This window comes from Falco biarmicus, chromosome 7 (assembly GCF_023638135.1).
Source record: "Falco biarmicus isolate bFalBia1 chromosome 7, bFalBia1.pri, whole genome shotgun sequence".
NCBI classification, from domain to species: domain Eukaryota; kingdom Metazoa; phylum Chordata; class Aves; order Falconiformes; family Falconidae; genus Falco; species Falco biarmicus.
In genome coordinates this window covers 32,184,343-32,208,074 of record NC_079294.1, presented here as the reverse complement: position 1 = coordinate 32,208,074, position 23,732 = coordinate 32,184,343, and the positions used below count along the sequence as shown (strand labels likewise).

Below are 23,732 nucleotides of genomic sequence, written 5' to 3'. Positions count from 1 at the left end.
TTAGGGACATGGTTTAGTGGTGGATTTGGTTGGCAGTGTTAGGTTTATGGTTGGACTTGGTAATCTTACAGGTCTTTTCCAACCTAAATGATTCTATGAATTATAGCATCTTTTCTCCTGCAATCCCCCACCTCCCAAGGGGATGCTCCTTCCTGGATGGAAGGTATTCAGCTAGGCACTGACCTGTTCCAGTTCCTCTGTTTTTCCAGTTCCTTAGTTACACCCACATTAGCACAGTCCCTGTGGTTACCCTTCTATAGGTGCTGCAGAAGCACAGACTCCTGCGTGGAGTTTGGCTTTAAAGGGGGATCATGTAAAACACAGGTGGCCTGACCACATGGGTTCACCCCTGTGTGAAAGCAAGCTCTGGTGTACTGGCCTGACACTTCCTTGCCTGCATTTCAGCAATGCCTGCACCTTGTGTCAGCCCATGCTTGCAGAGCACAGGGCAACACTTTGTCCTTCAATTCATTGCTGCATGAGGTACAGGTGACACCAATTTGGCCAGGGTGTGCTGGGTACCATGACCTCCTGAGAGCCCAGCTCTGCTGTCAAGTAGCCAGCCCTATAGCAACCCTCAGCCACTATAAATATTAGTACTACTGCTTTAATTTTAAGTTTATTAGTGATGTTCCCAGAAATTGGCCCTTATTAATAGCAATGTAGATAATTAAGAAATAGTGGATCATTTAAAACAAATATGCCAGATAAAAGCTATTAAAAGTCTGGTGTAGAGGAAGCAAAATACCTCTGTGCAAAATACTAAGAAGAGATCTGGCTGCAGCATGCATCCAGCTGCCTTTTCCTTAGGCTCTTGCCTAGTATTATGTATGTTTTTAGTTTTACTCATTTCAGCACTTCTACTGCGTGAATTCATGCACTTTACAGAAGTTAATGATGCATGTGAAGTATTTCCTGGAGTGAGGGGCTGGATTCCCAGCAGGAGGATCTGTAGAAATGCAGGAAGACTCATGACTGTTGTAAGTAAAGTCAGGGTTTGACCATGTGTATATAGCAAAAATCAGGTGCCTTCCCCAAAAAATTGTCTTCACTGTTGCACCATTCCTAAAGTAATAACACTTGTCTGCCCTGGTTAATGTTTTCTAGAGGACGCTCTGCTTTCATAATGCTCTTTACAGTATAAATAAGAGAGGGAGCTGCAGGGTAGTCCTAGTGAATACAGCAGGATCCTTGGAAGCTACTGTAAGTAATTTTTTTGTTTCCTATAGAAACTTGAAAAATGTATCTTCTTGTTCCTTGCAATTGATTTTAAGTCTTTCCTAGGGTTGTATCTTATATTGAAGTCTGTTTTAGGAATTGTTCTAGTCATAAAGAAGCTTTTATTGGATCAGCTGGATATAAAGGACATAGGCATCACAGTTTATGCATGGAGTTGCCTGTACATTGTTATGTAGCTGACAGGAGGAGTAAGAATCTAAAAGCCAGGGTGGGGTGTCAGTTCCCTTGCAGGGAAGCAAGATGATCTCTGGAGCCAGCATATCCTAAGCAATACCTAATGTATTGGCAGTTCGTTTTAAGTAATTCTTCTGATTTTTATATCCAAGGTCTACAAGAAATATCTTTGCTTAGGGAATGGAATATCTAAGGTCTGCTTCCCTTTCAGATGAGGCATCTCCCTGTTGCTCTAATCACCAGATTACAGGGCCATTGAAAGGGAAGGAGACAAAATTATGTTCTCCTCATGCTCAGGGGAGCTAAGATCACAGTGAGGCCAACATGTTCATGGAGCCAGAGACTGGGTAGTGGTCAGGTGCACACTTGAAAGTAGAAACTGTGAACCTGGTCTGGTCTATTCTTGGCACTGCTGCTGTTTTGAAAAGGGAAGAAAAGTTCCTTTGTCCCACCTGACTGCCCTAACCACTGCACTGGTTCTTTTTTATTTTCTTTTTTATCCTGTGGCCTCAAGGATGCTTCATCCCTGACTATGTGCAGTAATTCCAGTTCAACAGAAAATACTGATGGTAGAAGAGTGAGAGCTCATGTTCACCTCTTCCCAGGCAAAAGGAGGCCTAGAAGTGGGTGATGTCACTCTTGGAGGGTACACTTGCCAGGGGAGCTCTCCAATGTTAAGCTGTTTTACAGAAGATAGATGGCACTGGGAACAGCTCTGTGAACAGTCACATACATTTCTAAAGGATAGTGTAAACTTGGCTTCCTTATTTCTGCTGCAAAAGGAATTACTTTTAATGAAATAGTCACAGTGGTTGGATTCTCTGCAGAATCCAATGCCTTTGGCTAGTGCTTGCAATCTTCCCAGGGGCCTCAGGCACAGAGACATTAAAACTCTGAATCACAAGAGTTATAAGCACCTAGCTGATCAGCCTGTAAAAGCCCTGGAGCATGTCCAGGCACATGCAATGAGGTACACAGAGATCTTTCTGGCTAGCCAGCAAAGCACATTTAAGTTTGTGGTGCTCCTGTGAGTAGGTGGTCCAAGACAGTAGGCTTCTGAGGTAATTTTTTCACACACAGATGTCAAGTCTTCCTTTTGTGACTTTTTTTGTGCGTTTAGGTGATTTGGTTTTATTTGTTTGTTTAATTGTTTTATATGGCCCTGAGAAGCTGAGATTACTTCATCAGATACCACTGGGGGGGGGGGGGGGGGGGGGGGGGGGGCGGGCGGCGGTGGCGGCGGCCGGGGCATGTCTTGGTGTACCTGGTGCTCTCCCAGTGAGCTTTCAGGAAACAGATTTCTTACATTTCCTCATTTAGAAGCAATCAGGAGGGAAGCAGCACCATCTGGTGAGCAAACAGCTTTCCTATATCAAGCTTGCATACGTTTTTGAGCAGTGCAAATTTTCATGTTGTCTGAAATGAGATTATCAGTGAGGACCCCTCATGGGAATAGCATAGGATGAATATTAATCTCCTGTACTATTACATGGTAATCTAAAGGCAGAAAACTTATTTCCAAATTGTTTCTCCAAATCATAGAGATAAAAATTAGCCCTAAAGTGGAAAAATTAGCTATACCCACAAAGAAACAGGCTCTGTCGGTCAGAAAACTTAGTCCAGCTCCCTTCCAGGTCTTCTTGCAGAATTATTCTAAGGTAACTTCAGCCAATCCCAGTTTTCTACATCTTCTTCCCAGAATATACTGTCCAAAATAAGTATTGCCATTCTGGGTTGCATGGTAGGGAAGATTGCGTAACAGGGAAGAGATAATACATTCAACAAGTGTCATTATGAAGTCTATTACAGATAAATTGCTTAAAGGAACACTGTCCTCCAGGTGTTGGCATGCTCTTGTGCCATTGTCTGGTTTGATTGAAACCTCTTCATGAAAGCAACCTTTTGAATACCACAAATATGTTGTCATTGCATAACATAGACAAAGAGAACAAAACAGGTTTCCTTCCAGGCTGTTCAACAAGTCAGTGTAGATTTGGAATTAGATTTTGAAGAGCTTTCCGCTTCTACTCCCATGTTCATGAACAAATTGTTTTTATTATATGAGTAAAGGTCTTAAAATGGAAGTTTCCTGCAAAAATAGTCCTTTCAGACAGGGAATTCACTGAGGTCTTTTTAGCACAGCGTCTCAGCTCTTTGCTTTTTAATAAATTGTTAGCAAATATGCTCAGTAAGAAAATCCCTCGATCATTAAGAACATATAAGAATCTGCATCTTCTGCTTCATACTGAAAGGATCTCTGTTGTCAATTTATCATTGGCTGATCACTTGCTAAACTAAAAGCCACAATAATATCAAATGGAAAAGTAAATATAAAGTATGAAATAACAATCACAAATCATATTCTAAAGGCTTACAGGATGCAAAGTCTATTATACATGTACCTTTACATTTCAAAGAAGGGCCTATTAGAGTGGGCCACTTCTTTATTCAAGGCTTAAACGACAAAAAAGACCTCTACAAACTGCAGCTACTGAGTCTTTTCTAATCTTATGATTTTAAAATCAACCATTATCAAGATTTTTGTGAGGGCTGAATCATGTGTCTTGACTGTTTGTGGTTGGCCAGTACTGAGTAACAGATGGATGATTCAGATTCAGACTGCATTTAATTATCTGTGAATTCAGAGCTGTAATAAAATGCAATTAATTCCATGAAAGTACATAAATTAACCATGAAATGCAAACATGTCATAACTACATAGAGCAAAGTATCAGGATAGGAAAAAACCTTCAGAAAACTGTAGCTGATATTTTACAGAATCCTTACAGCAAACCCATGCTATCTATATATCACATTAGCCATAATTGTGCGGCCAGGTCAGTTAAAATCTATGTCTATTTTGCTTTCCAAATAAACACAAATTGACAGTTGAATGTGTATATAGAAAAGTCTATCTATCTGCTGTATTTTATAATAAATATTAATGTGATGAGATAGGGAGCAGGTGATGACTTATATTTAAAATGAAATGTTTTATTCTTTGGTATTCGTGTTATTCTTAATAAATTATGACTGCAGCTGAGTAAATAGTTCACAGTGAATAATTTATCCAGAAGCGGCTTCTGAATCGCGCTGCTGGATATGTGGGGATAGATTAGGCTTAGCTCTGTTGCTTTTGTTCGGGAGTTGGTTTCTTTTCAAAGTCTGACTAATACATTGGCTCACTGATAGCGCTTTCAAACATTCAGAACTGGAGCTCTTAATGTTGAGTTACAAGTAGCTAGATATATTGAGAAGTATCATTTCAATGTCAAAATCTGAGAAGGCCAAGCTATAATTTAAAACTACTGTGCACAGTAATTGAAAATATAGTTACCAAGAACCCTTATGGTTCTTCCATTTGTCAGTAACACAGTAGATGTTATAGCAAATAGGCCTGCTTTTTAGAAATACTTATATCAAACATGTAAATGTTTGAATATTTGATTATAGCTCAAAAATGTTTTGTTGTTCTTATGCATGTCTAACTGTAACTGCATAGTCAACTAATAATACAAATTCCTCCCTCTGATGTTATGGAGAAAGCAGGACCATGAGCGTAGCACTTTCTGACAACAGGCTCTCAAGTTGAATCACACCAGAGCAGAAAGGTGCAATTGGTTTAATATGTCTTTCTTTGCACAATTTTTAGGAAATCTGGCTTATCTCCGCAAATTCTTTGCAAGTCTGTCACAGTTTCTTTGCCCTAGATTTCTCCGCAGAAATGGGGATCACTGGGATACTCATATCCACATTTCCAAGGTCCCTCTGTAAGAGCTTATACAGCGCAGAGTGTCAGCTCTGCAAAGGAATGCAGCTACCACAGCCAAGCATTAACAGGCTGATAAATGTATCGCCCTTTGACCAGTAGAGCATCTGATAAAAATAAGGCCTTTTTTTTGTTAATGACATCGACTTCTGCTGCTGTGCTGAAAATGAACCCACTCCAATGGTTCAGTTTCTCTATTAAGAGACAACATATTACTTCAGGTTCTTACTTATTTATTTAAAGTGTTAATCACTTTTATTCAGTAAGAAAGAGCACCTATTCCTTAGAGATATAGGGCTTTATATTCTATTTGCTACTGAAAAACAGCTGCCATCGTTTGTCCTGTCTTGAAATAGGGTGCCTTACCAACCTGACCAAAAGTTTATTTAAAGATTTCCTTCATGCCTGTTTGCTCAAATTCTGTTTCTATGTAGCTACTGATTGCTGCCCACTTGCATGGATTTCCTCTTCCTCCCTTTAGTCACAAACCATCCAGACTTCTCCTATGATGCACTTTGCAGGAATTGTCTTAGACCATTAGTGACAAAAACATGGTAGTATCACAACCTTCCAGTGATTAGCCATAGTGTGTTTTCTGATGGGATATGTTCCACTCTCTGGCATGCTGAGGTTGCTGTGTATTCACCTAATCCACGCTGAATTTTGCCTGCACAGGTGTTTAAGTTGAGGGTGGTAGGAAGAATTGGCAGAGACTTGCCAGGAGGCCAAGGGGATGGGGGTGGGGAATAATAAAAATCTGCCAAGAGCTGAAAACAAAAGAAAGAGTTAAGATTTCTTATTCACTGGAAATGACAGAATAACTATTTCTACTTAATTAATTTACTTATGTTAGTAATAGTTTCTTCTTTGTTCCATAGGATTTTAATACAAGAAGATGAAGACCACATTCTACATGAGTTTGCTTCTGGCTGGGCTTCATGCTGTTGCCCATGGTCAGCTCCTACCCAGCCACCACAATGGACATGATACAAATGAACATATACACCATGCACATGAAGCAGTTGCTTGCCTCAAACTGGTGCCAAACAATGCTGACTTTGCATTTCAGTTTTTTAAAGAGATTACACTGGAGGCACCTAATAAGAACATTTTCTTCTCTCCTGTAAGCATCTCCACTGCATTTGCAATGCTGGCCCTAGGGGCTAGATCAACCACTCAGACTCAGATCCTGGAAGGACTCACCTTCAACCTTACAGAGATTCAGGAGAAAGAGATACAGGAAGGCTTCCACAACCTCATCCACATGCTGAGCCATCCTGAGGGCGGGGTCCAGCTCAACATGGGGAATGCCATCTTTCTAACAGAGAAGCTGAAACCTCTAAAAAAATTTTTAGATGATGCTAAAGCTCTGTATCAGCTGGAGGCTTTTACCACTGACTTCAATAATCCCATGGAGGCTGAGAAGCAGATCAATGATTATATAGAGAGGAAAACACATGGGAAAATTGCTGATTTGGTCAAGGACATGGATCCACAGACTGTAATGCTTCTGGCTACCTTTGTTTTCTTTAAAGGTAAGTCCTCTAGGACTTGCATTCACGTTATTCATTCTTATCAATAGATCTAATGTCAGCTACCTCATTTGAAATTTGGTCTGGGGGAAATTTCAAATGCTCTTTGCTGGGTCAGAAGAGCCCCTAATGGCATACTGGAGGTGGTGGAGAGGTGGCAGGACCCTGCTTGGCACGAGGAGGCAGCCAGGGGCCACACAGGCTTGGTTCTTTTTGTGGCAGCTGCAGGACCTCTGATCCAAGCGGCAGCTTCCTGTGCAGCCCAAGCTCACTTTCATAGTTTAGCCATAACTGATGATTGCCCCATGTTCTTCCAATTTTCAGTGAAGGAGCTGAGATGCACGCATGACCTAATCCTTTTAATACCTCTCTTTAAAAGTATGCATGATTCAATGGCCTAATTTACTACATACTCTTTTTTTTATTTTTCTATCAGAATCCTTTATGTATAGACACTAACATATTTATATATGGAAGAAGCCAGGGATGAACAGGAGAGGACATTTCAAGGAACAAATTTGAAACATGGTGCATTTCTGATGCAAAATAGGTGGTGTGCTCTTCAGCCTGACATAACAACACTGAGAGATGAAATCCTGCATTAATTTTGTCTACAAATTGAGGCTTATGATTAGAGTCAACAGAAATGAAATGCATACAGTACATGAGAACACACGATGTCAAGTAAGCCCTTAAATGACAGCTTACAGAAAGGCCACGTAGATCACCTAAACAGAAAAGTAGTGGTAGGTATGAAGAAAATGCCTAATTAGTTCATTAACTAGCATCTGAAAAAATAAAGTGAAATTTAAATCTAATGCACTCTTTTGACCAGGTAAAAGATATTTGCCTTCCTGTGATACACATTTTAAAATATTATATTTGAAAATTCTGAATTTAACAAATGGACCAATAGGTGAATATTATTACTAGTTACATAAAATACAGTTTATGATGGGATGAGGCACGGATATTCAGTTGTATTCTCCCTCTCTCTATCAGGCAGCTGGGAAAAGCCTTTTAAACCAGAGCATACCGAAGAAAGGGAGTTCTTTGTGGATCCTGAAATGACTGTGAAAGTCCCTATGATGCACCAGACAGGCAGATTCGACCTCTATTTTGATGAGGAGCTGTCATGCACAGTGGTACGTCTTCATTATAATGGGAGTGCTACGGCATTTCTGGTTCTGCCAGCAAAAGGGAAAATGAAGCAGTTAGAGGAAACTCTGGTCAAGGAAACCGTCCAGGAATGGTCAGAACATCTCTTCCAGAGGTAATCTTCTGCCAGTCAGCTGCAGCAGCACCTAGATTTATAGTCTTTTTTACTTTTTTGGGAATGCAAACACTATGAATTTGCTGGTTCTGGGAACTGAGTGGGTTATTTTTGGCTTGTGCATCCTAGCTGTAAATATCTTGCAGCTGGCTGGTATTTAACTATTCTTTTGTTGATGCCTACATGACTTGCTGCTTTCCTCACTAGAGTGGAGACCATCCTGATGGGCTCCCAGGAGTCCCGAATAGCAAGCCTCAACCGACACTTCTAAAACAGTCCATTGTCTGAGTGGGAAGGTGGAAATTCTAAGGCAGATCTCCCATACTGAGGTTTCAGCCAATATGTTTTACCTCTTATATGTCACTGAACACAGCATGAGTCAGACATATGTACTAAACCTTAAATAAACTATAAACAGTTTGTAGTAATGCTTACATACTTAACATGTCCTACACAAATATATTCCTTACAAGAACCATTGCAGCACACAATTGGTTGTTAGAACAGGCTGGTGATTAATTGCAGGTGTGCTGATTTTCTGACATTTTGGTTTTAAAACTGTAAGAATCTAATGAGGTTCTGTTGTAGCTCCTACCATTGACACTAACATCAGCTGACATGTTTTACAACTTTCTTTGTCTCGGAGGGAAGAGCTCTTAGCACCAGTAGATGAGTAATATCAAGTTAATGTGTGCCTAATACCAAGCTCAGCCCTGACTCACAAGTAATAAGGCTGTGCAGTTCACAGCCACGATTCTTGGTGCATCATTATAGAAATACCAGCACAGTTAATAAAAACATAGTGGGTAACAAACTGGTTATGAACTATTAATGTGATACCTCAAATATGAAAAATACAAATATATAATTCTCAGCTGCAAAATCAGCAAAAATCCTTATCTAAATGAATTCTTGGTTCAAGTGCCTTCAAGGTCAACACAGGAATAAGCTCTTTACGGGAGATGTTGTGAGAACTGGATGGTAGTTTCAGATCTATTATTATCTTGATGCCAGTGCTAATACGCTTGGTCCCATCTTCTAGTGCACTGGGCACTATCAGATAAAGGCTACAGCTGTGTGGTTTGGTTCCTATTTGTTTTGCTATTCAAGCCAGGCTGTCTTTGAGTGAGACAGCAAAAGACTTGAGCTACCTAAAGGGAACCATTGCAGCAGGTGACTTGGAGGCTCTGAGGATCCTTAGACAGTACATGAAGAGAAATCCAACAGAAAGCACACTATGCAGGAGCTGCCTACAGATAGCTCGTAGTTAAAGGCAAACTCTATCACAGCCAACCCACAGGAAGAAGATTAGAGGATAGGGGTGTCCAAAGGTGCAGGCAGCAGGGCACAGACCTTCCCTGGAGCCATACCAAACGCCACAGTTATGCCAAAAACGCTGCTTCACTTTCAAAGTGCTGGGGTTTGTTACACTTGTCCCCAGGCAGACCTTGTCTGTGCCCCACTTCAGGTCTTCACCTGCTTGCGCAGCATGGGCTGTCACCTCTGCACCTTGTCTTCTCTAGCTGTGAAGAGGGGATCTTGTTACTGTCCTCCTTTGCAGACCACTCTCAGATTTGCTGAAGCAGAATACCAGATAGGTAGTATTAGTAGCAGTAGTAGTAAGAATCATAGTGCTTGTGTCACCATCAGCATCAGCAACTGAATTAGTGCTTATTGTATACTCAGGGTCTAAGCCACTGGGGTTTGACACTCATGGGAATTACAGAGCTTTCTCACCATCATTTACGTTGGTGAGGATATTTCACTACCTTCTGTGTTTCTCTTCTACATAACAGCTTGGTGAGCCTCTACTTCCCCAAATTTTCTATTTCTGGGAGCTACGAAATAACGAACACTCTTAGCAAGATGGGAATTGTGGATGTGTTCACTGACCAGGCAGATCTCTCTGGCATCACTGGCACCCCAGACCTGAAGGTTTCTAAAGTAAGTCCATGGCTGTTGGCCCTCTCCTTTCTTTCACAAACATGCAGGAAAACACCTCTGTGGTAGCATCCAGAAACACCAGCTAAATTTGGCTCCCAGCTTGCCTGCAGCTGGGCTCACCCTGGCCTCAGCTAGTAAGCTTACAAGAAGAGTTTGGCCCTCAGTGACAGTGGAGATCAGATCACTTTGCTGCACACCTGTTTTTTCCAAGACTGGTATTGGCCAAGATTTCCTGGACAGTATCTGAAACATGAGAGGACCCAGCTCCTTGACAGGAGCCAGTAACACTCCTGGGCACACCACAGCCTGTCCTCCTACCCTAGAGACTCAGTTTTAGAGATAGAAACTCTTACAAGTGGAGCCTCCATCCTTCATCCAATCTTTGGGACAGAGGAAAAATAGCCTGGGACTTTTTTTTTAGGACATTTCTGTATCTCCATCACTCTGCTTATTTAGAGCAGCCATGACTACAACACAGCTCACATCTCTGCGGCTTCTACTCACTTTGCAATGGATCCTTCAAAACAGTGCTGCTTTAAATGGGGTCTGATTCATCTCCCAGGTGGCTGCTGTCTGCCCAGAATGACTGTCTGTTCTCTTCTTCTTAGGTTGTTCATAAGGCTGCTCTGGATGTTGATGAGAGAGGTACTGAGGCAGCAGCAGGAACTGCTGCTGAAATACTGACACTGTCTATTCATCCAACCATTGAATTCAACCGTCCTTTCCTCATGCTGATTTTTGATAGAGATACAAACAGTACACTCTTCATAGGAAAAATAGTTAACCCAACTATCAGTAGTTGAAGTGACATGAATTCTGCTTGCTATTGCTGATTAAAGATGATGTGAAACTGCATGATGTGAGTTATTTCCATTTGTACCAGCCTAGTATATAGTTTCTTAGCAAGAGTTGTCATTCTATGCCATTTACCAAAAACTGCTGGTATTGATCGAGACACTTGCTTAAAAGGAAACAAGGAAAATGTTTTAAATTGAGCTAGCAAAGAATGACTTTTTTACTTGACTGAAAGCCAAGGGAAGACCTAAGACTTGCCAGCATTCAGAGAGAGACATCTGTATTACAACAGAAGACTCTTGCTTAATATGTGGTTGTCAGCCAGAATAGCAGGTAAAATGATTAACACTCTTGCAAACAAAGCAGAAGTGGTTGTAATTTGCCATAAGTAAGTAAACAAGAGATGGGAAGAGTTGAATCAACAATGCAGGGTCACGAGAAACAGAAGCTTCTAGTGGAGGGCAGCACTGGGAATGTGAAAAGCTGTCTTCAACAGAGAAAGAAATCTGCTTTCTCCACCAGAAACATTCTGTCATTTTTACTATTAATCTAGCAGCAAATCTTCCTGAGTTTCTTGCAACTCAAAACAGAGCAGAAGGATCAAATCTGCTCTTGAACCCAAAGACTTTTCAACTACATAATGCCAATTTGAAAGACTTAGCTAGCCCTTGCAAGCAGCTGACTGCTCACACATGTAACCATCAGTGGTCAGAAGGAGGAGGTAGTTGGATGGACAGGCGAGGTATTTGGATGGTAATTACACAAGCATACTGTCAGCTGAGATTTGTGGAAAACATATAATGATGGTCTAGAAAATTGTAGATATTTCAAGTGCTGTCCTCTTTACATCCAAAAAAGTAGGTAGGGAGCACCCAATAAGCAGATTGCCTGAACCAGGGGGTGGCTCGAGGGCTGGCTGGTGACTGCTTTCAACAGACCTGCCTTGGCAACAGGTACCAGAAAGAGCACAGTTGCCCCTTTCTTCCCTACAGTTGTGGGTTTTTTAAGGCGATGAAATGGTGGCATGGCATGGGAATCACACTGGGAGCAGTCAAACAGCTTGGAAAGCTAACACAGCCTCAGCAAGGTCTTGTGTGCCCTCTCTGAAATAAAATCATACTTGCTTTTAATGAGTCTGGTGCCAAGGGCTGTCTCCCCTTTCACAGCCAAAAGGAAAGCCTCCTTTCTGCTCTGTCTTCATAGTAAATGTTCCTGTTAACTCTTATATGTGGTGCTTGATGGTGTTTTTTGACTAAAGCATTTTGATGACAGGCATTGATGGCAGGGCTCCCAGTGAAAGAGATGCATGTGCACTACATCATCTTCCTGGCTCCTTCCTGCACTCACCTCCATCTGCTTGGGTGGCTTTGTGGCCTGACATCCACACAGGGATATAATTCATAAGGTACCCTGTCTGACTGTGCAGGTTTCTTGTCCTCCTGAAATATGACTGCACAGTGCAGCATCAATAGGGTCAGTCTTAGCCAGCATCACTCCTACTGTCAACTACTGTTCAAGAACGGGTATTCAGCCTGTAAACATTAGGGATGAGAGAGCTCACAGAGCTGAGATCCTTCGCTATGCATTGAATTCCCTAGAGTAGCACCAATTTGCACCAGTTGAAAAACTGACATAATTGATTTTAGTAGAGTGATCCTCATTTTACATCAAGAAATGTGGAAGAAACAGAGGTCCCAGATGCACAGTGCTGTAGGAGGGCGGTGCAGGGGCAGACATGCTGCCATGCAGAACTGTCACTCCACAGCTTGTGCTTCCCCTCTATACAATTTCCATGTGTTTGCAAAATGTGTTGGAGAGGTTGCAGGGACAGCGAATGATGCGGTACCTGTGTGCCAGCCATGGGAGACAGAGCGGTGGTGATGAGGGGTGTCTGCCATTCCCGCAGGGGATTTCCTGCCAATGTCAAGATCGGCATCCAGGAGCTGTCTGCCAGACTTGCTTTATCAGGCAATAGCTCCTGGTGTATTGATATCGTGCTGTGATTTTCCACTGCAGGATTTGCCAGAGACAGTGTGGAAGAAGAGGCAGGCACCACACTTAGCACAAAAGAGCAGCAGACAGCTTGCTCCCTGCCTACGTCCATGCTGCGCTATGCCATTTGTTTTGTGGCCCATTCTCAGCTCTCCCCCCACATCCACCGAGTCCTGCTCCCCTAAACCTGCTCTCGTCGCTGCAACACCAAACAGATTTTCCCTATTACGCTTGCTCTTCGTGTTTCCTCTCTGCACCAGATCTTTTTCACAGCCTCCCACTCTCCCTCCTGCAGACTAACATTTTACCTCTCCCACCCACTGGCGCCGTTTGTTCATGCGGGCGGTGGACGCTGCTGGCTCGGCTGTGTTGCCTGCTCCACCAGCAGGTCCTGCTCTCCTCCTTCCCAAGAAATGGAGGGCGTGAGGCAACAGGGTTCCTTGCCTCCCACAGACCACCTCAAGGGCATAGCACAGCCGGGAAGGCTGGGCAGAAAGGCAGGGCTGCAGGTCACTGAGCTATTTCTGTTCAGGCCGGTGGGTGATATGTGGATATAAATGAGCCAAAGGCTCACCTTGGGAGCAATTAACGACCAGGTTCATTAGCTGTCGACACAGCTATAGAGTGTGGGGATGTGATTCACAGCTGTGCTTGTGGTGATCCCAGGTTTGGGCACCCTGGGTGTCCTCTGGCCAGGCAGAAACCCCTGTCTCACTGACTGCACCCGGGCTATGCCATCGGCTGTAGCCCAGCAGCCTCCACGTGCTCCACGGACAACGTCACCAGGCTGCAACGGCCTCCCTGGCTCACACACTGTTTCTGGAAGGAGGCACTTGGGGTATGTTTTACTCTTTTCTCACTATCATCCAAGGCTGTACCTGGAGGAAGGGAACCAAAACTCCCCTCACTTCCCCCCCCCCCCCCCCCCCCCCCCCATCCCTCAGCCCCGCTACAAAGACAAGTCAAGGGGGAATCTCACATTTACACTTCAGGCAGGTGTAGTCTGACATCTCTTGTTCAGCATGGAGACAGACATGGGTCAGCATAGCCTTTAGCTTTGCAAATACAGCAGAGTTGTTGCTTGTCACACAGCTACCTGCCTTGTGTTAAACTGGCAGCACAGGCCTCAGGTCTCTGCACTTGTCAGGCTTTGCTTGGACTTGTCCTAGCCTGCCTGGTTGTTTTTTTTTTTTTAGCTTCTTTGTTTGTTACAGTAATTATCCAGCAATCAGGTACTATTACCTGATTTTCTGAAATTGTTCCTTAGCTTTATATGATTGTATGGTATAACATTTACATAGTTACACATCTAGATATTTCTGTAACTAGGAGATATTAAGTAGTTATTCTTAAAGTGAAGTTGTCTATGGCCCTAGTATGAAAAATGAAGGAGTACAGGCATGGCAGGATGATAGCAGGGGACTGAAGAGTAGAGGCACAGGATGATATTGGAGGCTTCAGGGCTATACCAGCTTGCAGTGCTCAGTTACTGGTCATCAAAGGACAGCAGCCTTGCAAGCTGGGTAAAACCAGTTTGAGGGATAACAGAGACTGAGTACCCAGTGTGTGTAAACCACAGCACAGGTAGTAAACTCACACGTAGTGTGGACCTGTGAACCAATGAAGGAAGAGCAAGGGGTAGAGCACACCAGCGAATGTATAAAAATGACCCCAGGCAGGCTCCAGAGCACAGAGGTTGCATCCACCACCATTGTACTCCCCCCAGCAAGGGTGCAGGATGCTGCCATCCTGCCGCCTCCTTCCCTTAGGGCTGAAGCCATCAACCTGAGGAACCAGTGGGCCAGAGAAAGGGTGAGCATAACACCAGAGAATGGGGAAGATACTAAAAAGTTTGTGTGTACTAATTTTAACAACACATAATCTGAATTGTAAGTCTCAGTATTGTAACCAGACTAACAATTCTTGGTTAAGACTGTTAAGATTTTAAATATTCTGCTGATAAATTCTTATCTTTGCATACAAGGCATGGGTTTTTTCACCATAACAGGATTTTGAGTATAAGAAATCCGTGGTAATTCAAGCCACCTACTCTGTTAACTGGGTGCAAAAAAACTGGTAATACTGAGTGCCTTGCACACCTGGGTAGAGCCAAAGCCCCATTGCTTTCTTGCTTGCTGTATGTGATATGAAAATACCCACACAGTGCAAGGTAATCTCTGAAATGAGTGGAGCAGCATGACCAAAGCCTCAGCTGTTCAAGAAGAGACAGTCCTGCCAGAACATGGTGTTCCCCTGACCAAAACTCAAGGTAGGGGCTGTTTCAGGCCACAGATGTGAACAAGGATGGCTAGTATCTCACTTGCTCTCTGTCATCGTAATTACTGCAGGATGTCAGAGACACTGAGCAAGACCCCAGGGCTGGGGAAAATGGGAGCTTTCAATGAGGAGGCACCAGCACCCACTACCCCACAACTGTCTACAGCTTCTCTCTGTTAAGAGACACCTGGAGGGCTGCCACACCAGATGCAATGATGTATCAGTGACAACAGACCTGTCCAACTTGTCGTCTTTGGCAAAAGGGGAAGGCAGCGGGTGAGCAGCCCCAGGGTGCACTGAGGCTGTGGCACCAAAAGTCCCTGTTTCAGCAGTAAGTCAGAGGATGTCAGCACCCATGGGAAAGCACAGAACATGGTGCACGCAGCAGCACAGCCATGGGAGGATGATCCCAGAGATTTCTGAGAAGGGAAGGGGGGCAGAAATATGCAAGAGACTCACAAGTAGACACATGCTGTGTCTGGAAAAGGAATGGTAAAGCTACCCCGGATGCCAGCTTTTGTGGTGTTTAGAGCAGAAGCAGGAGTAAATCGTGGGTTTACCCAAAAGGCAGTGTTTTAGCACAAGATCAGCTTCACAGGGTGATACGAGTGTCCCAGAGGTCCCTTCTCCCAGTGCCTAGGTGATGGCACATACAGAACTGACGTTTTGGGAAAAAAACATCCCTTCAAAACCCACCCCTTTGCAGTCAGTCACTGAACTCGTCCGGCTGCCGAGCATTTAAAACCTTGTGGACCAATATGGGACAAAAGGCAAAAAGATGGTGCAAGAAGAGGAAGAGGGATTCAAGGCAATGAGACAGACCTGGGAGGCAGCCATGTCCCCATCCTCCTTCAATGATCTTTGCCTAGCCTTCCCTCCCCACAGGTCCCCTGCCATGTGTCAGACCCCAGGACTTCCAGCTCTTCCCCACAGCTGGGCAGCAAGACCGTAGGGAAGACTGGTGCAGGGCCAGCCACATCACTGAGGGACAAGATCTGGGTGGCCACAGGTCAGAGACCCTCGCCACCCCCACTCCCTCTGGGTGCAAGGGGCAGCCCAGGCAGGAGGCTGTGACCCACAGCCCAGGGACCTTCTGGGTCACCACTCCAGGGCTAACAGGCTCGCCTCCGCTCTGCTGAGGTGGTCAGAGGAAGCCTGTCCCATGGACAATACTTAAAACCTCTTTGTTAGTCTGGAAATAGAGGAAAGCAGGACAAAAGCGTTAGTATGTCTCCTTTTTCTTTGCTTCCTTACCTGATGTACTGATACTCTGTTATTCAGTCACTAGACATTTAGCAACTTGACCAAAAGCACCTTTTTTTTTTTTTTCACAGATAGCCATAAGAAATAAGATTTCATCATTATTTATTCTGTCTTATCTTCAGTGACTAATCCAGGCAGCTACAGATTGGTGGAAGGCATCAGCATGCCTCTACCACTGACAAGGGACAGCAGCTCACCAAGAGGAGGTGAAATCACAGCTGAAAGCTCTAGTAGGTAATTTTCTTCACGGTTACATGGAAAAACTATTTAAAAACAAATGTTCCCAGCTGTAAATGACTGTGACTGTCCTCCTGTGACAGCTACTCAGAAGTTGCTGTGGCAAACCGCCCGTGTGCTCATTCACATGTGTCAAAATCACGGCTCCCAGAGCACCCAGCCTCTAACCAGAACTGACATCAAAACATACGGTTCTGTTGGTGCTGGGGCACTGATAACAGCCACCAGTTTTAAGGACAGCTTGTTGCAGGCCAGGTGCAACATGGTTGTGTGGGTTATTGCTTGAAGGAGACCAGTGTGAGAATCTGATTGTTTGTGACCACTCTCCAGTCGATCTGAGCATATGAATGTCACAGCCTGATCTAGTTCTATCCATTATTTTATATCCCTGGGTGTGCTATGGTTTTTTACACAGAGAAGCTATCTGCCTGCTAAATGATGCAGCTGAGAGATTATCAGACTACCTAGTGTGTTGAAATAGCTGGCTTCAAAGCAAGGGAGATAACTGTTTAACTAAGGTAACATGTTTGGCCACAGATAAAAGCCTAGCATGACTTAATATTTGTATACCAGCCAAAACTTTAACAAAAAGCTTTAGCAATATATGCTAGAGGGATTTATTTTTCATATATTCTCAAAATATATCTTGAGTTCTTCATACAGTAGTGAGGAAAAGAGACACTTTCTGGAGTGGCCTTGCAGTGGAAATGAGCTCAGTCTGTCACGCTGGGCAGTGAGGGTAATGCTGTCCCACGTAGCCCCCCAGCATCAGCTGGGGAAGCCTGGCTGACTCAGCAGTCTTCCCAAACTGGCAGATCTCATGCGCATTTTTCTTCATGAAGTCAGCTTCCTCTGGTCTCAGAAGAAAAACTTTCTAATGATTCCAGATTTTAGCGAAACACAAATCCAAAGTTCAAGAAACAAAGTATGTGTTTAATTTGGCAGCTGCAGAAAAGCTCAGCCTTCCACGTTAGCATGGGAGGTTAGCTCGGTCTGCTTCTGCTCCTGGCCACCAGGACCAGCAGTGCTGGGGCAAAGCCTGGATACGTACAAGGCCACTTGGGATGAGAAACCAAGGGTATCCTTATGGTGAGGGCTGAGGATAAACAGGAGCTCTGGTGGAAGAAGCCACAGGGCTGCTGCTCCCAGCCTCGCTGCCAACAGGAGGACCACTGGCCATGATGCAAGAGCCCCAGTGTCACCCTTCCCATGCCCCTGCCTGTGCTGTCCTTCCCTGGGTAGCACAGACAGGGACTGCAGGGGAAAGAAGAGATCTCCATGAAGCTGGAAGTCTGAAGTCAGGAGCATAACTGTGTTTGCTGCCGCATTTGAGGGCGCAATCTGCCCCACAGAAGAAATACCGGCATCCAAATGTCCCTTCTAACCTGATACAAGCAAACCCCATATTTTTAGGATATGACAAATGGGATCACCATACCATTGCAGAATCAAAATTAGACACTTCAAGACATTTTGTTTCAGCTTAGTTCTGCCTACTATGTGTATCATATTGTAACCAATGCAGATTGCATTGACCAACACAGGGCGTATATATCTCAGTGGTTCCTTAAGCGCTTCAGGAAGATGTGAGCCTCACACCCCAAGACCATTCAACAAGGTAGTACAAAATCTGGACATTTTCTAGATTATTGGGAGACTGTGATGACAGCGCTTTATAACAGAGATTTTGTCCCAGCTCAAATGTATTACTGTTGAGATTACGGAATGCGTACAGGTTCTAGGACCCTGTGCCCTCCTGCCTGCTCCCCCACTGCTGAGCCGTGCTGGTGCTGCTTGACATGCTAGGAAGGCCTCCTTGGGTGCTGTGCTCCATCAAGGCATACTTTCTTCTCAGCTTCCTTCTGCAGACCTGCTCTTAGACTGACAGAAATTTGCTACCATTCCTGAGCAAACCCTCCTAACGGGCACCAGGACATTGGCCAGATCCTGCCAGCTCTGCACCTGTTTGCCCTGACGTTCTGGCATTTAGCTATGTTCATTGTCATCTCTCCTACAGATTCACACACAAATGCACACGCACACACACACACTCATCTTTGCTGTATGTTTTGGGATCACAAAAGTGTTAACCGCTCGTATAATTAAACCAAATGACTCTATAGGAGATTGTGGCTAAGACACTCTCAATGCACAGTAGAGATTTTGTGAGAAAATGCTTTGCTAGTTTATACCTTTGTTTTCCAGTCTCTCAGAGTAAACTTAAGATAACCTTCATGTTTGCATTGCAGCAAGCACGCTGATTTTGCATACTTCTTCCACCCCATGCCTTATCACTTGATTTTAAACTAGGAGATAAAACTCTGGGCAAAGACTCCATTGCACAGCTTATTTTTCTTTCCAGCAGAACTGAAACAGAGAAGAGGCACTGACATTTCACCAGTGCTTAGGACCAAATTTCAGCCTGGCTTCCACTTTTGCTTTTGCGACCTCCTTTGTTAGAACTTGTTTGCTTGCAGGCTTTTCAGTATCATTGTGCAGACTGGCCTCAACATCTGCATCTATCATATCTACGTGAACTAGATGTGTTGTTACCAACATGAACTGCAGCATGTGCAATCGATTACTAAATTGGTCCTTGCCTGAGCAAGGCCTGTTAAACCCACAGCTTGCTCAGTGAAGTAATACAGTTACGTCATTACACAACTGCTTCATACAGAGACTGTTTATCGCACTTCCCCTGAGCAGCACGAGCTATACTGCTATAGGCACAGCTGTATTCATTATCATTGCTCCTACAGAGGGGTTCTCAGTGGCTCAGCTCTCAGTGAGAACTCAGAACCCATGACACCATGTCCGGGCTGGGCACACCTAGGGTAAGAGCTGTGAGTCAGGTAAGTGTGGGAGTCACACAGACACAGGGTGGGCAATATACCTATTCCTGTGGTGCTAGCTAGCAGTGGAAGCAGTGAGTTTTGCAAGGCTTCACATGTTGAATTTTGGCCAAAAAGGCAGAAACAGTTGCACTGATTTCTAAAAATTATATTTGATGAACAATTCCACCTTCATATTAAAATAGTATGCACACAAGAACAGGTTTCTGCTATGATCCAAAGGATTAGTTTAAAGCAAAATACTTTTAGAGTGAAAATATTCTGTACAAAACTTTTTGTTCTGGCATAAGACATCCTTTTAAATTTGTCATCTGGCAAAGAGTTTAAGCTCAACCAAGAAGTCATGCTGGAATGAAAGTCCACATAAGGATTTAGGGTAGTAACACTTTCCTGTCACAGTTCTACTGCTTTATTTCCTCATGTAGACAGCCCTGTGTCAGGTAAATTTTACTGATACAATGATAAAACATACCCACACTGAAAAAGACTGTTAATTTCCCTCTCTTTATTATTGTAATGGTTTGTAACTTATAGGTTTCTTTCTTCAGATGAAATACATGAGTTCTCTATTTTTCATGTTCTCTTTAGGGCTTCTGATATGGCTGCTAGCAGACATCCCTCCTCTGCAGCCCATGTTACACATTACCTGGGAAGAACAATTTGATCTGGTACACAACAGCAGGAGGCTGAGCATCTAAGCACGTTTGTCACATGCAGTCCATGTTACTCATACACAAGCCTAAGAAGGAGTTGAGACCTGATGTTTGGAACATGTTAGAAGTGAAGACAGTTGCTTATACAGTCCAGCCTGTATGGAGTACAGACAAGGTGGATTATCACTGGGTCTGACCTACCACAGGTATCAAAGTAGGTCCAATGACTATATTCTTTCTATAGAAAGAGACTGCAGAGCAACTTAGTGTCCAAGCTTAGGTCTCCCAATGCATGTTACGAATGTGATGTGCCTAAGCTGTAAGATAACTAAGGTCAAGCTGAAGATATGAGTTTGGGTGACAAGTGTATGAACCATGATGCTAAAGACTAAAGCCTGTTCTCAAGCGCTCTCTTGATACACAGTCCTCAACTTCATGCTATTACTGCACTGGTGTTCCCAAGAGCACTTGTTTTCCTCTTGGTCAGAGAGCAGTCTTGTTAAATATAGCCACTTGCTTAATAAAAATGTAGTTGAAATATCATATTCACCCTACGTTTATCTTCTACTAAATAGACATGTTGGCTGACAAGAAGTCTCACCACAGGACTGGCTGTCCTTTAGAATGACAATGACTGGAACTTGAAGACACCACTGCTGACTGAAGAACGGGTGGTGAACGGTAATTTAAACCTCCTGTCAATGCAAATGCTTCCATGCTCGTTACAATGCCAAGAAGAAAAATGAATACCCCCATCAAAGACAAATTATATGATGCAGAAATGTCACATTCATTCTATAATCAGCTACTGACCAAGGTTACCATCATTCAGTATGGAGTGACTTCAGTGGGATCCAAAAATTGTTTCATTATACAGGGAGCAAAATAGGTGCTTTCAATCAAAAATGACTAAGAAGGAAACACTGAAGATACTCGATGAGGCCTTCTGGGAGGTAAGAAGGATGTCCTCGATGTGTTTAGCGACTTATTCTGATCTGGCCACAGAGCCAGGAAGTGTCTGAAGTAAAACTGCTCCCACGCTGGACACACCACTCTCTGTAAAGGCATATATAATACCATGTATTACAGGCTTTCAAATGCTTCAGTTTGGCACAAAATCCTGACTGTAGGAGAGCGGGAATCTTTCCAAGAAAAGGCATATAGAGCAGTGCTGATATGGTGCTTATGGCTGTAGCACAGAAAAGCAGGACTTACAGCTGAATCTTCAGAGAGGCTCTGACAGTGAAGGTGCTTTAAGTTGGTCCATGGTCCACAGTCCATATCCTGTGGGAACACAACTTTCTACTCCAAGTGAGTCAGTGTCCAAAGAGACTGCTTTGCCAACACCAAACACGTGGCAAAATGCTGTCACTAGCCAAGTCACAAACCTTGCATGGCCAGTTATGCTTCATGACCTGATGAAATCTGAAGCCAGGTTTTGAGCATCTCCAAGGAAGGTTACTATTTCTGAGCACTGTTCAGTAAAGTCCCAGCTTCCTGCCATCTTGCTTGTCTTCCTTTTTTCTCCCCTCCTTCCAGCTGCCCTATCACCCTCTAGGTATGGATACTTTCATAAAAACTGCTCAGCAAGAACGTATCTCACTAGTCTTTTCTATCCAGCAAGTGAATGTTATGATTTCATTTTCCTCCAACACATCGATGGGCCTAACTTACCAGCATAAAAATAAACAGGCAAAAGCAAACCTGTGCACTTTTTTTGGGGTATATAAAAATAGTTATCTGTCCTACAGATTCAGTGAAACCTGGTTTCCATAGCTGCTCTGGTGTGGATTCTCTGATGTCTAGCAGACAAACTCACCAGCTCCTCCCACAGTGCTGGCTGAAGAAGTGTCTCTGTCCTAGATCAGGCCATTCAATTTCATGAAATTTGTATGAATTTGGTATGTTTCAGACCTTTATAATTTTTTCAGATTGGATGCCAGAAGAGAATACATTCAAAATATATAAAATGGAATGGAGAGAAGGGGGGAGAGAGAGAGAATGAGACAGAGAAAGTATAACCAAAATTTCCTTAAAAAAAAACAAGCTGAAAATTCACTGTGTCACAGTTGCAAAGTTGGATGGCACTTTAGCCAGGAAATACCAGGAACCGGGAAGACCAACAAAATGCTGTAGTGGTCTAAAGGAAACCTCTCAAAAGAACTATAAACTTTTCCCCTGGTTCCCATCAGGAGTGAGAGAGATTCATGCATTTGCTCCATTTCCCAAATCATTTTGCTAACTTAAATGTTATTCTCACTAGCAATGTATATGCATCCTTAAAAAGTTCCGTTTCAAAGACGAGTAAGGTTGCTAAGTGACATTAGCACTTAAATCAAGGAAATGAATAATTAACACCTCACATCTGGCACTGCCCACATATTAAACACAATATTCTTATGAAACATAAAACAGTCTTTGAGTCCCCACACAGCTCATAGACAGGGGTTGCTGTCCCATTTAACTGTTTCACTGTCTAAATATTTTTCCTTAAGGGAAAGAAACAATGAAAATATTAGTTACAAATTTTCAACTGATAGTGGATTTTTAGTATGTCTGTTTCTTGAAGACATTATATGTATGATCAAGTGATAGACACAAGTATCCAGTGTCTCTGGCCCTACATTTGAGACTGATCATTATGGATGTCTCTTGTATCTAGCAGTGTGTAACGTACTATCCTTGTAACTCAAACTCACAAGAACTATGCTGTTGCTATATCGCAGCTTTATGCAGAGTATTAAGAAAATGTTCATGTCTCCTTAAAGATTTGTTTATCTGCCCTTGCTTCTCCACTTTAGCTTTATTGTTTTCAGGTAAACTCAGGGATTGCCTTTAAAAGGGACTGGTCCCAAAACTAGCATGCAGAATTTAATAGAAGCACACAGATACTGACTTGTCCCATTGAAGAACAGGTAAAGTGCTGAAGCAGCCTAAAGACATCAGGTCCTGTATGAAAACAAACCCTTATTTAAATGCTTTGTGAAAGCACAGCCAGGCAGATACATACTTTCTCTAGGAAGAAGAATTCCTTTTGACTACCCACCACATGCAGCCTACAGGAAGCTCACACTCAAGCCATCAGAACTAGTACCAGACCTGTAGTAGGTTACTGGATTGACATCCATGTTTAAAAGGAAAACAAACAAACAAACAAAAACAAACAAACAAAAAAACCCAACAACCCCACAATGCAGAGCTCTTTGCCAGCCACTCTGGACAATGTGGATAACGCTACCTGGCACACGTTTGGTACTTAGTAAACCTCAGCACATTTCACAAGTGCAGGAGGGCATCTTTTGCTTGTCTTTTAGAGAGGCCAAAGTGCAAAGATTTCTTCATTACATCAGGCCAGACAAAGACTGCAGGTCACAGGAACTCAACTTGATTATTACAGCAGTAAGGAGATGCCTGCACAGTGCACATAAACATGGAATTTGCATAAGGAATAGTGGGAAAATGCCATATTTGAAGTTCAGGCAATCAGAAATCATCAATGTTAAAATTTTCTGCCACTCTAAAGATGCAATAATAAGGTTGGGGTATTTTTTTTCCCCTTAGACATACCAGTCTTTTTTATTAGACACTTTGTAATTCCTGCCTTTAAACTTGATTTTTTAGGGGAATTTAGAATAAAAATGCACTGGCATATCACATCTACTGGAGAAACTTTCAGACGCCTTCCCAGCAAAACAGAAATATCTTTCAGTGCTGTTTTTTTTAGATTTGTGT

The 23,732-nt window shown here is 43.2% G+C and overlaps 1 protein-coding gene and 1 long non-coding RNA gene across 3 annotated transcripts; both read left to right on the top strand.

Annotated features, from left to right (window-relative positions):
- The first annotated feature begins 1,098 nt into the window (after window positions 1–1,098).
- On the top strand, window positions 1,099–10,786 carry LOC130153090 (alpha-1-antiproteinase 2-like). Its single transcript, XM_056347537.1, has 5 exons — window positions 1,099–1,203; window positions 6,061–6,717; window positions 7,717–7,987; window positions 9,784–9,931; window positions 10,540–10,786. Exons 2-5 carry the CDS (start codon window positions 6,078–6,080, stop codon window positions 10,732–10,734), a joined length of 1,254 nt encoding a protein of 417 aa, XP_056203512.1. The 5' UTR covers window positions 1,099–1,203; window positions 6,061–6,077; the 3' UTR covers window positions 10,735–10,786.
- A 2,877-nt stretch (window positions 10,787–13,663) lies between these two features.
- On the top strand, window positions 13,664–21,703 carry LOC130153092 (uncharacterized). 2 transcript variants are annotated; one of them, XR_008823213.1, is made up of 2 exons: window positions 13,664–16,488; window positions 19,936–21,703. It is a non-coding gene; the product is annotated as an uncharacterized LOC130153092 (long non-coding RNA). The 2 variants fall into 2 exon arrangements; XR_008823214.1 differs by having other exon boundaries at window positions 13,664–16,492.
- The last annotated feature ends 2,029 nt before the right edge of the window (window positions 21,704–23,732 follow it).

What these genes read in the sequence shown, in the direction of transcription:
- LOC130153090 (XM_056347537.1), top strand. Translation starts at nt 6,078, where the DNA reads ATGAAGACCACATTCTACATGAGTTTGCTTCTGGCTGGGCTTCATGCT. An exon ending in TACCTTTGTTTTCTTTAAAG is followed by an intron (nt 6,718 to 7,716) that starts GTAAGTCCTCTA and finishes TCTCTCTATCAG; the next exon opens with GCAGCTGGGAAAAGCCTTTT. An exon ending in TCAGAACATCTCTTCCAGAG is followed by an intron (nt 7,988 to 9,783) that starts GTAATCTTCTGC and finishes TCTACATAACAG; the next exon opens with CTTGGTGAGCCTCTACTTCC.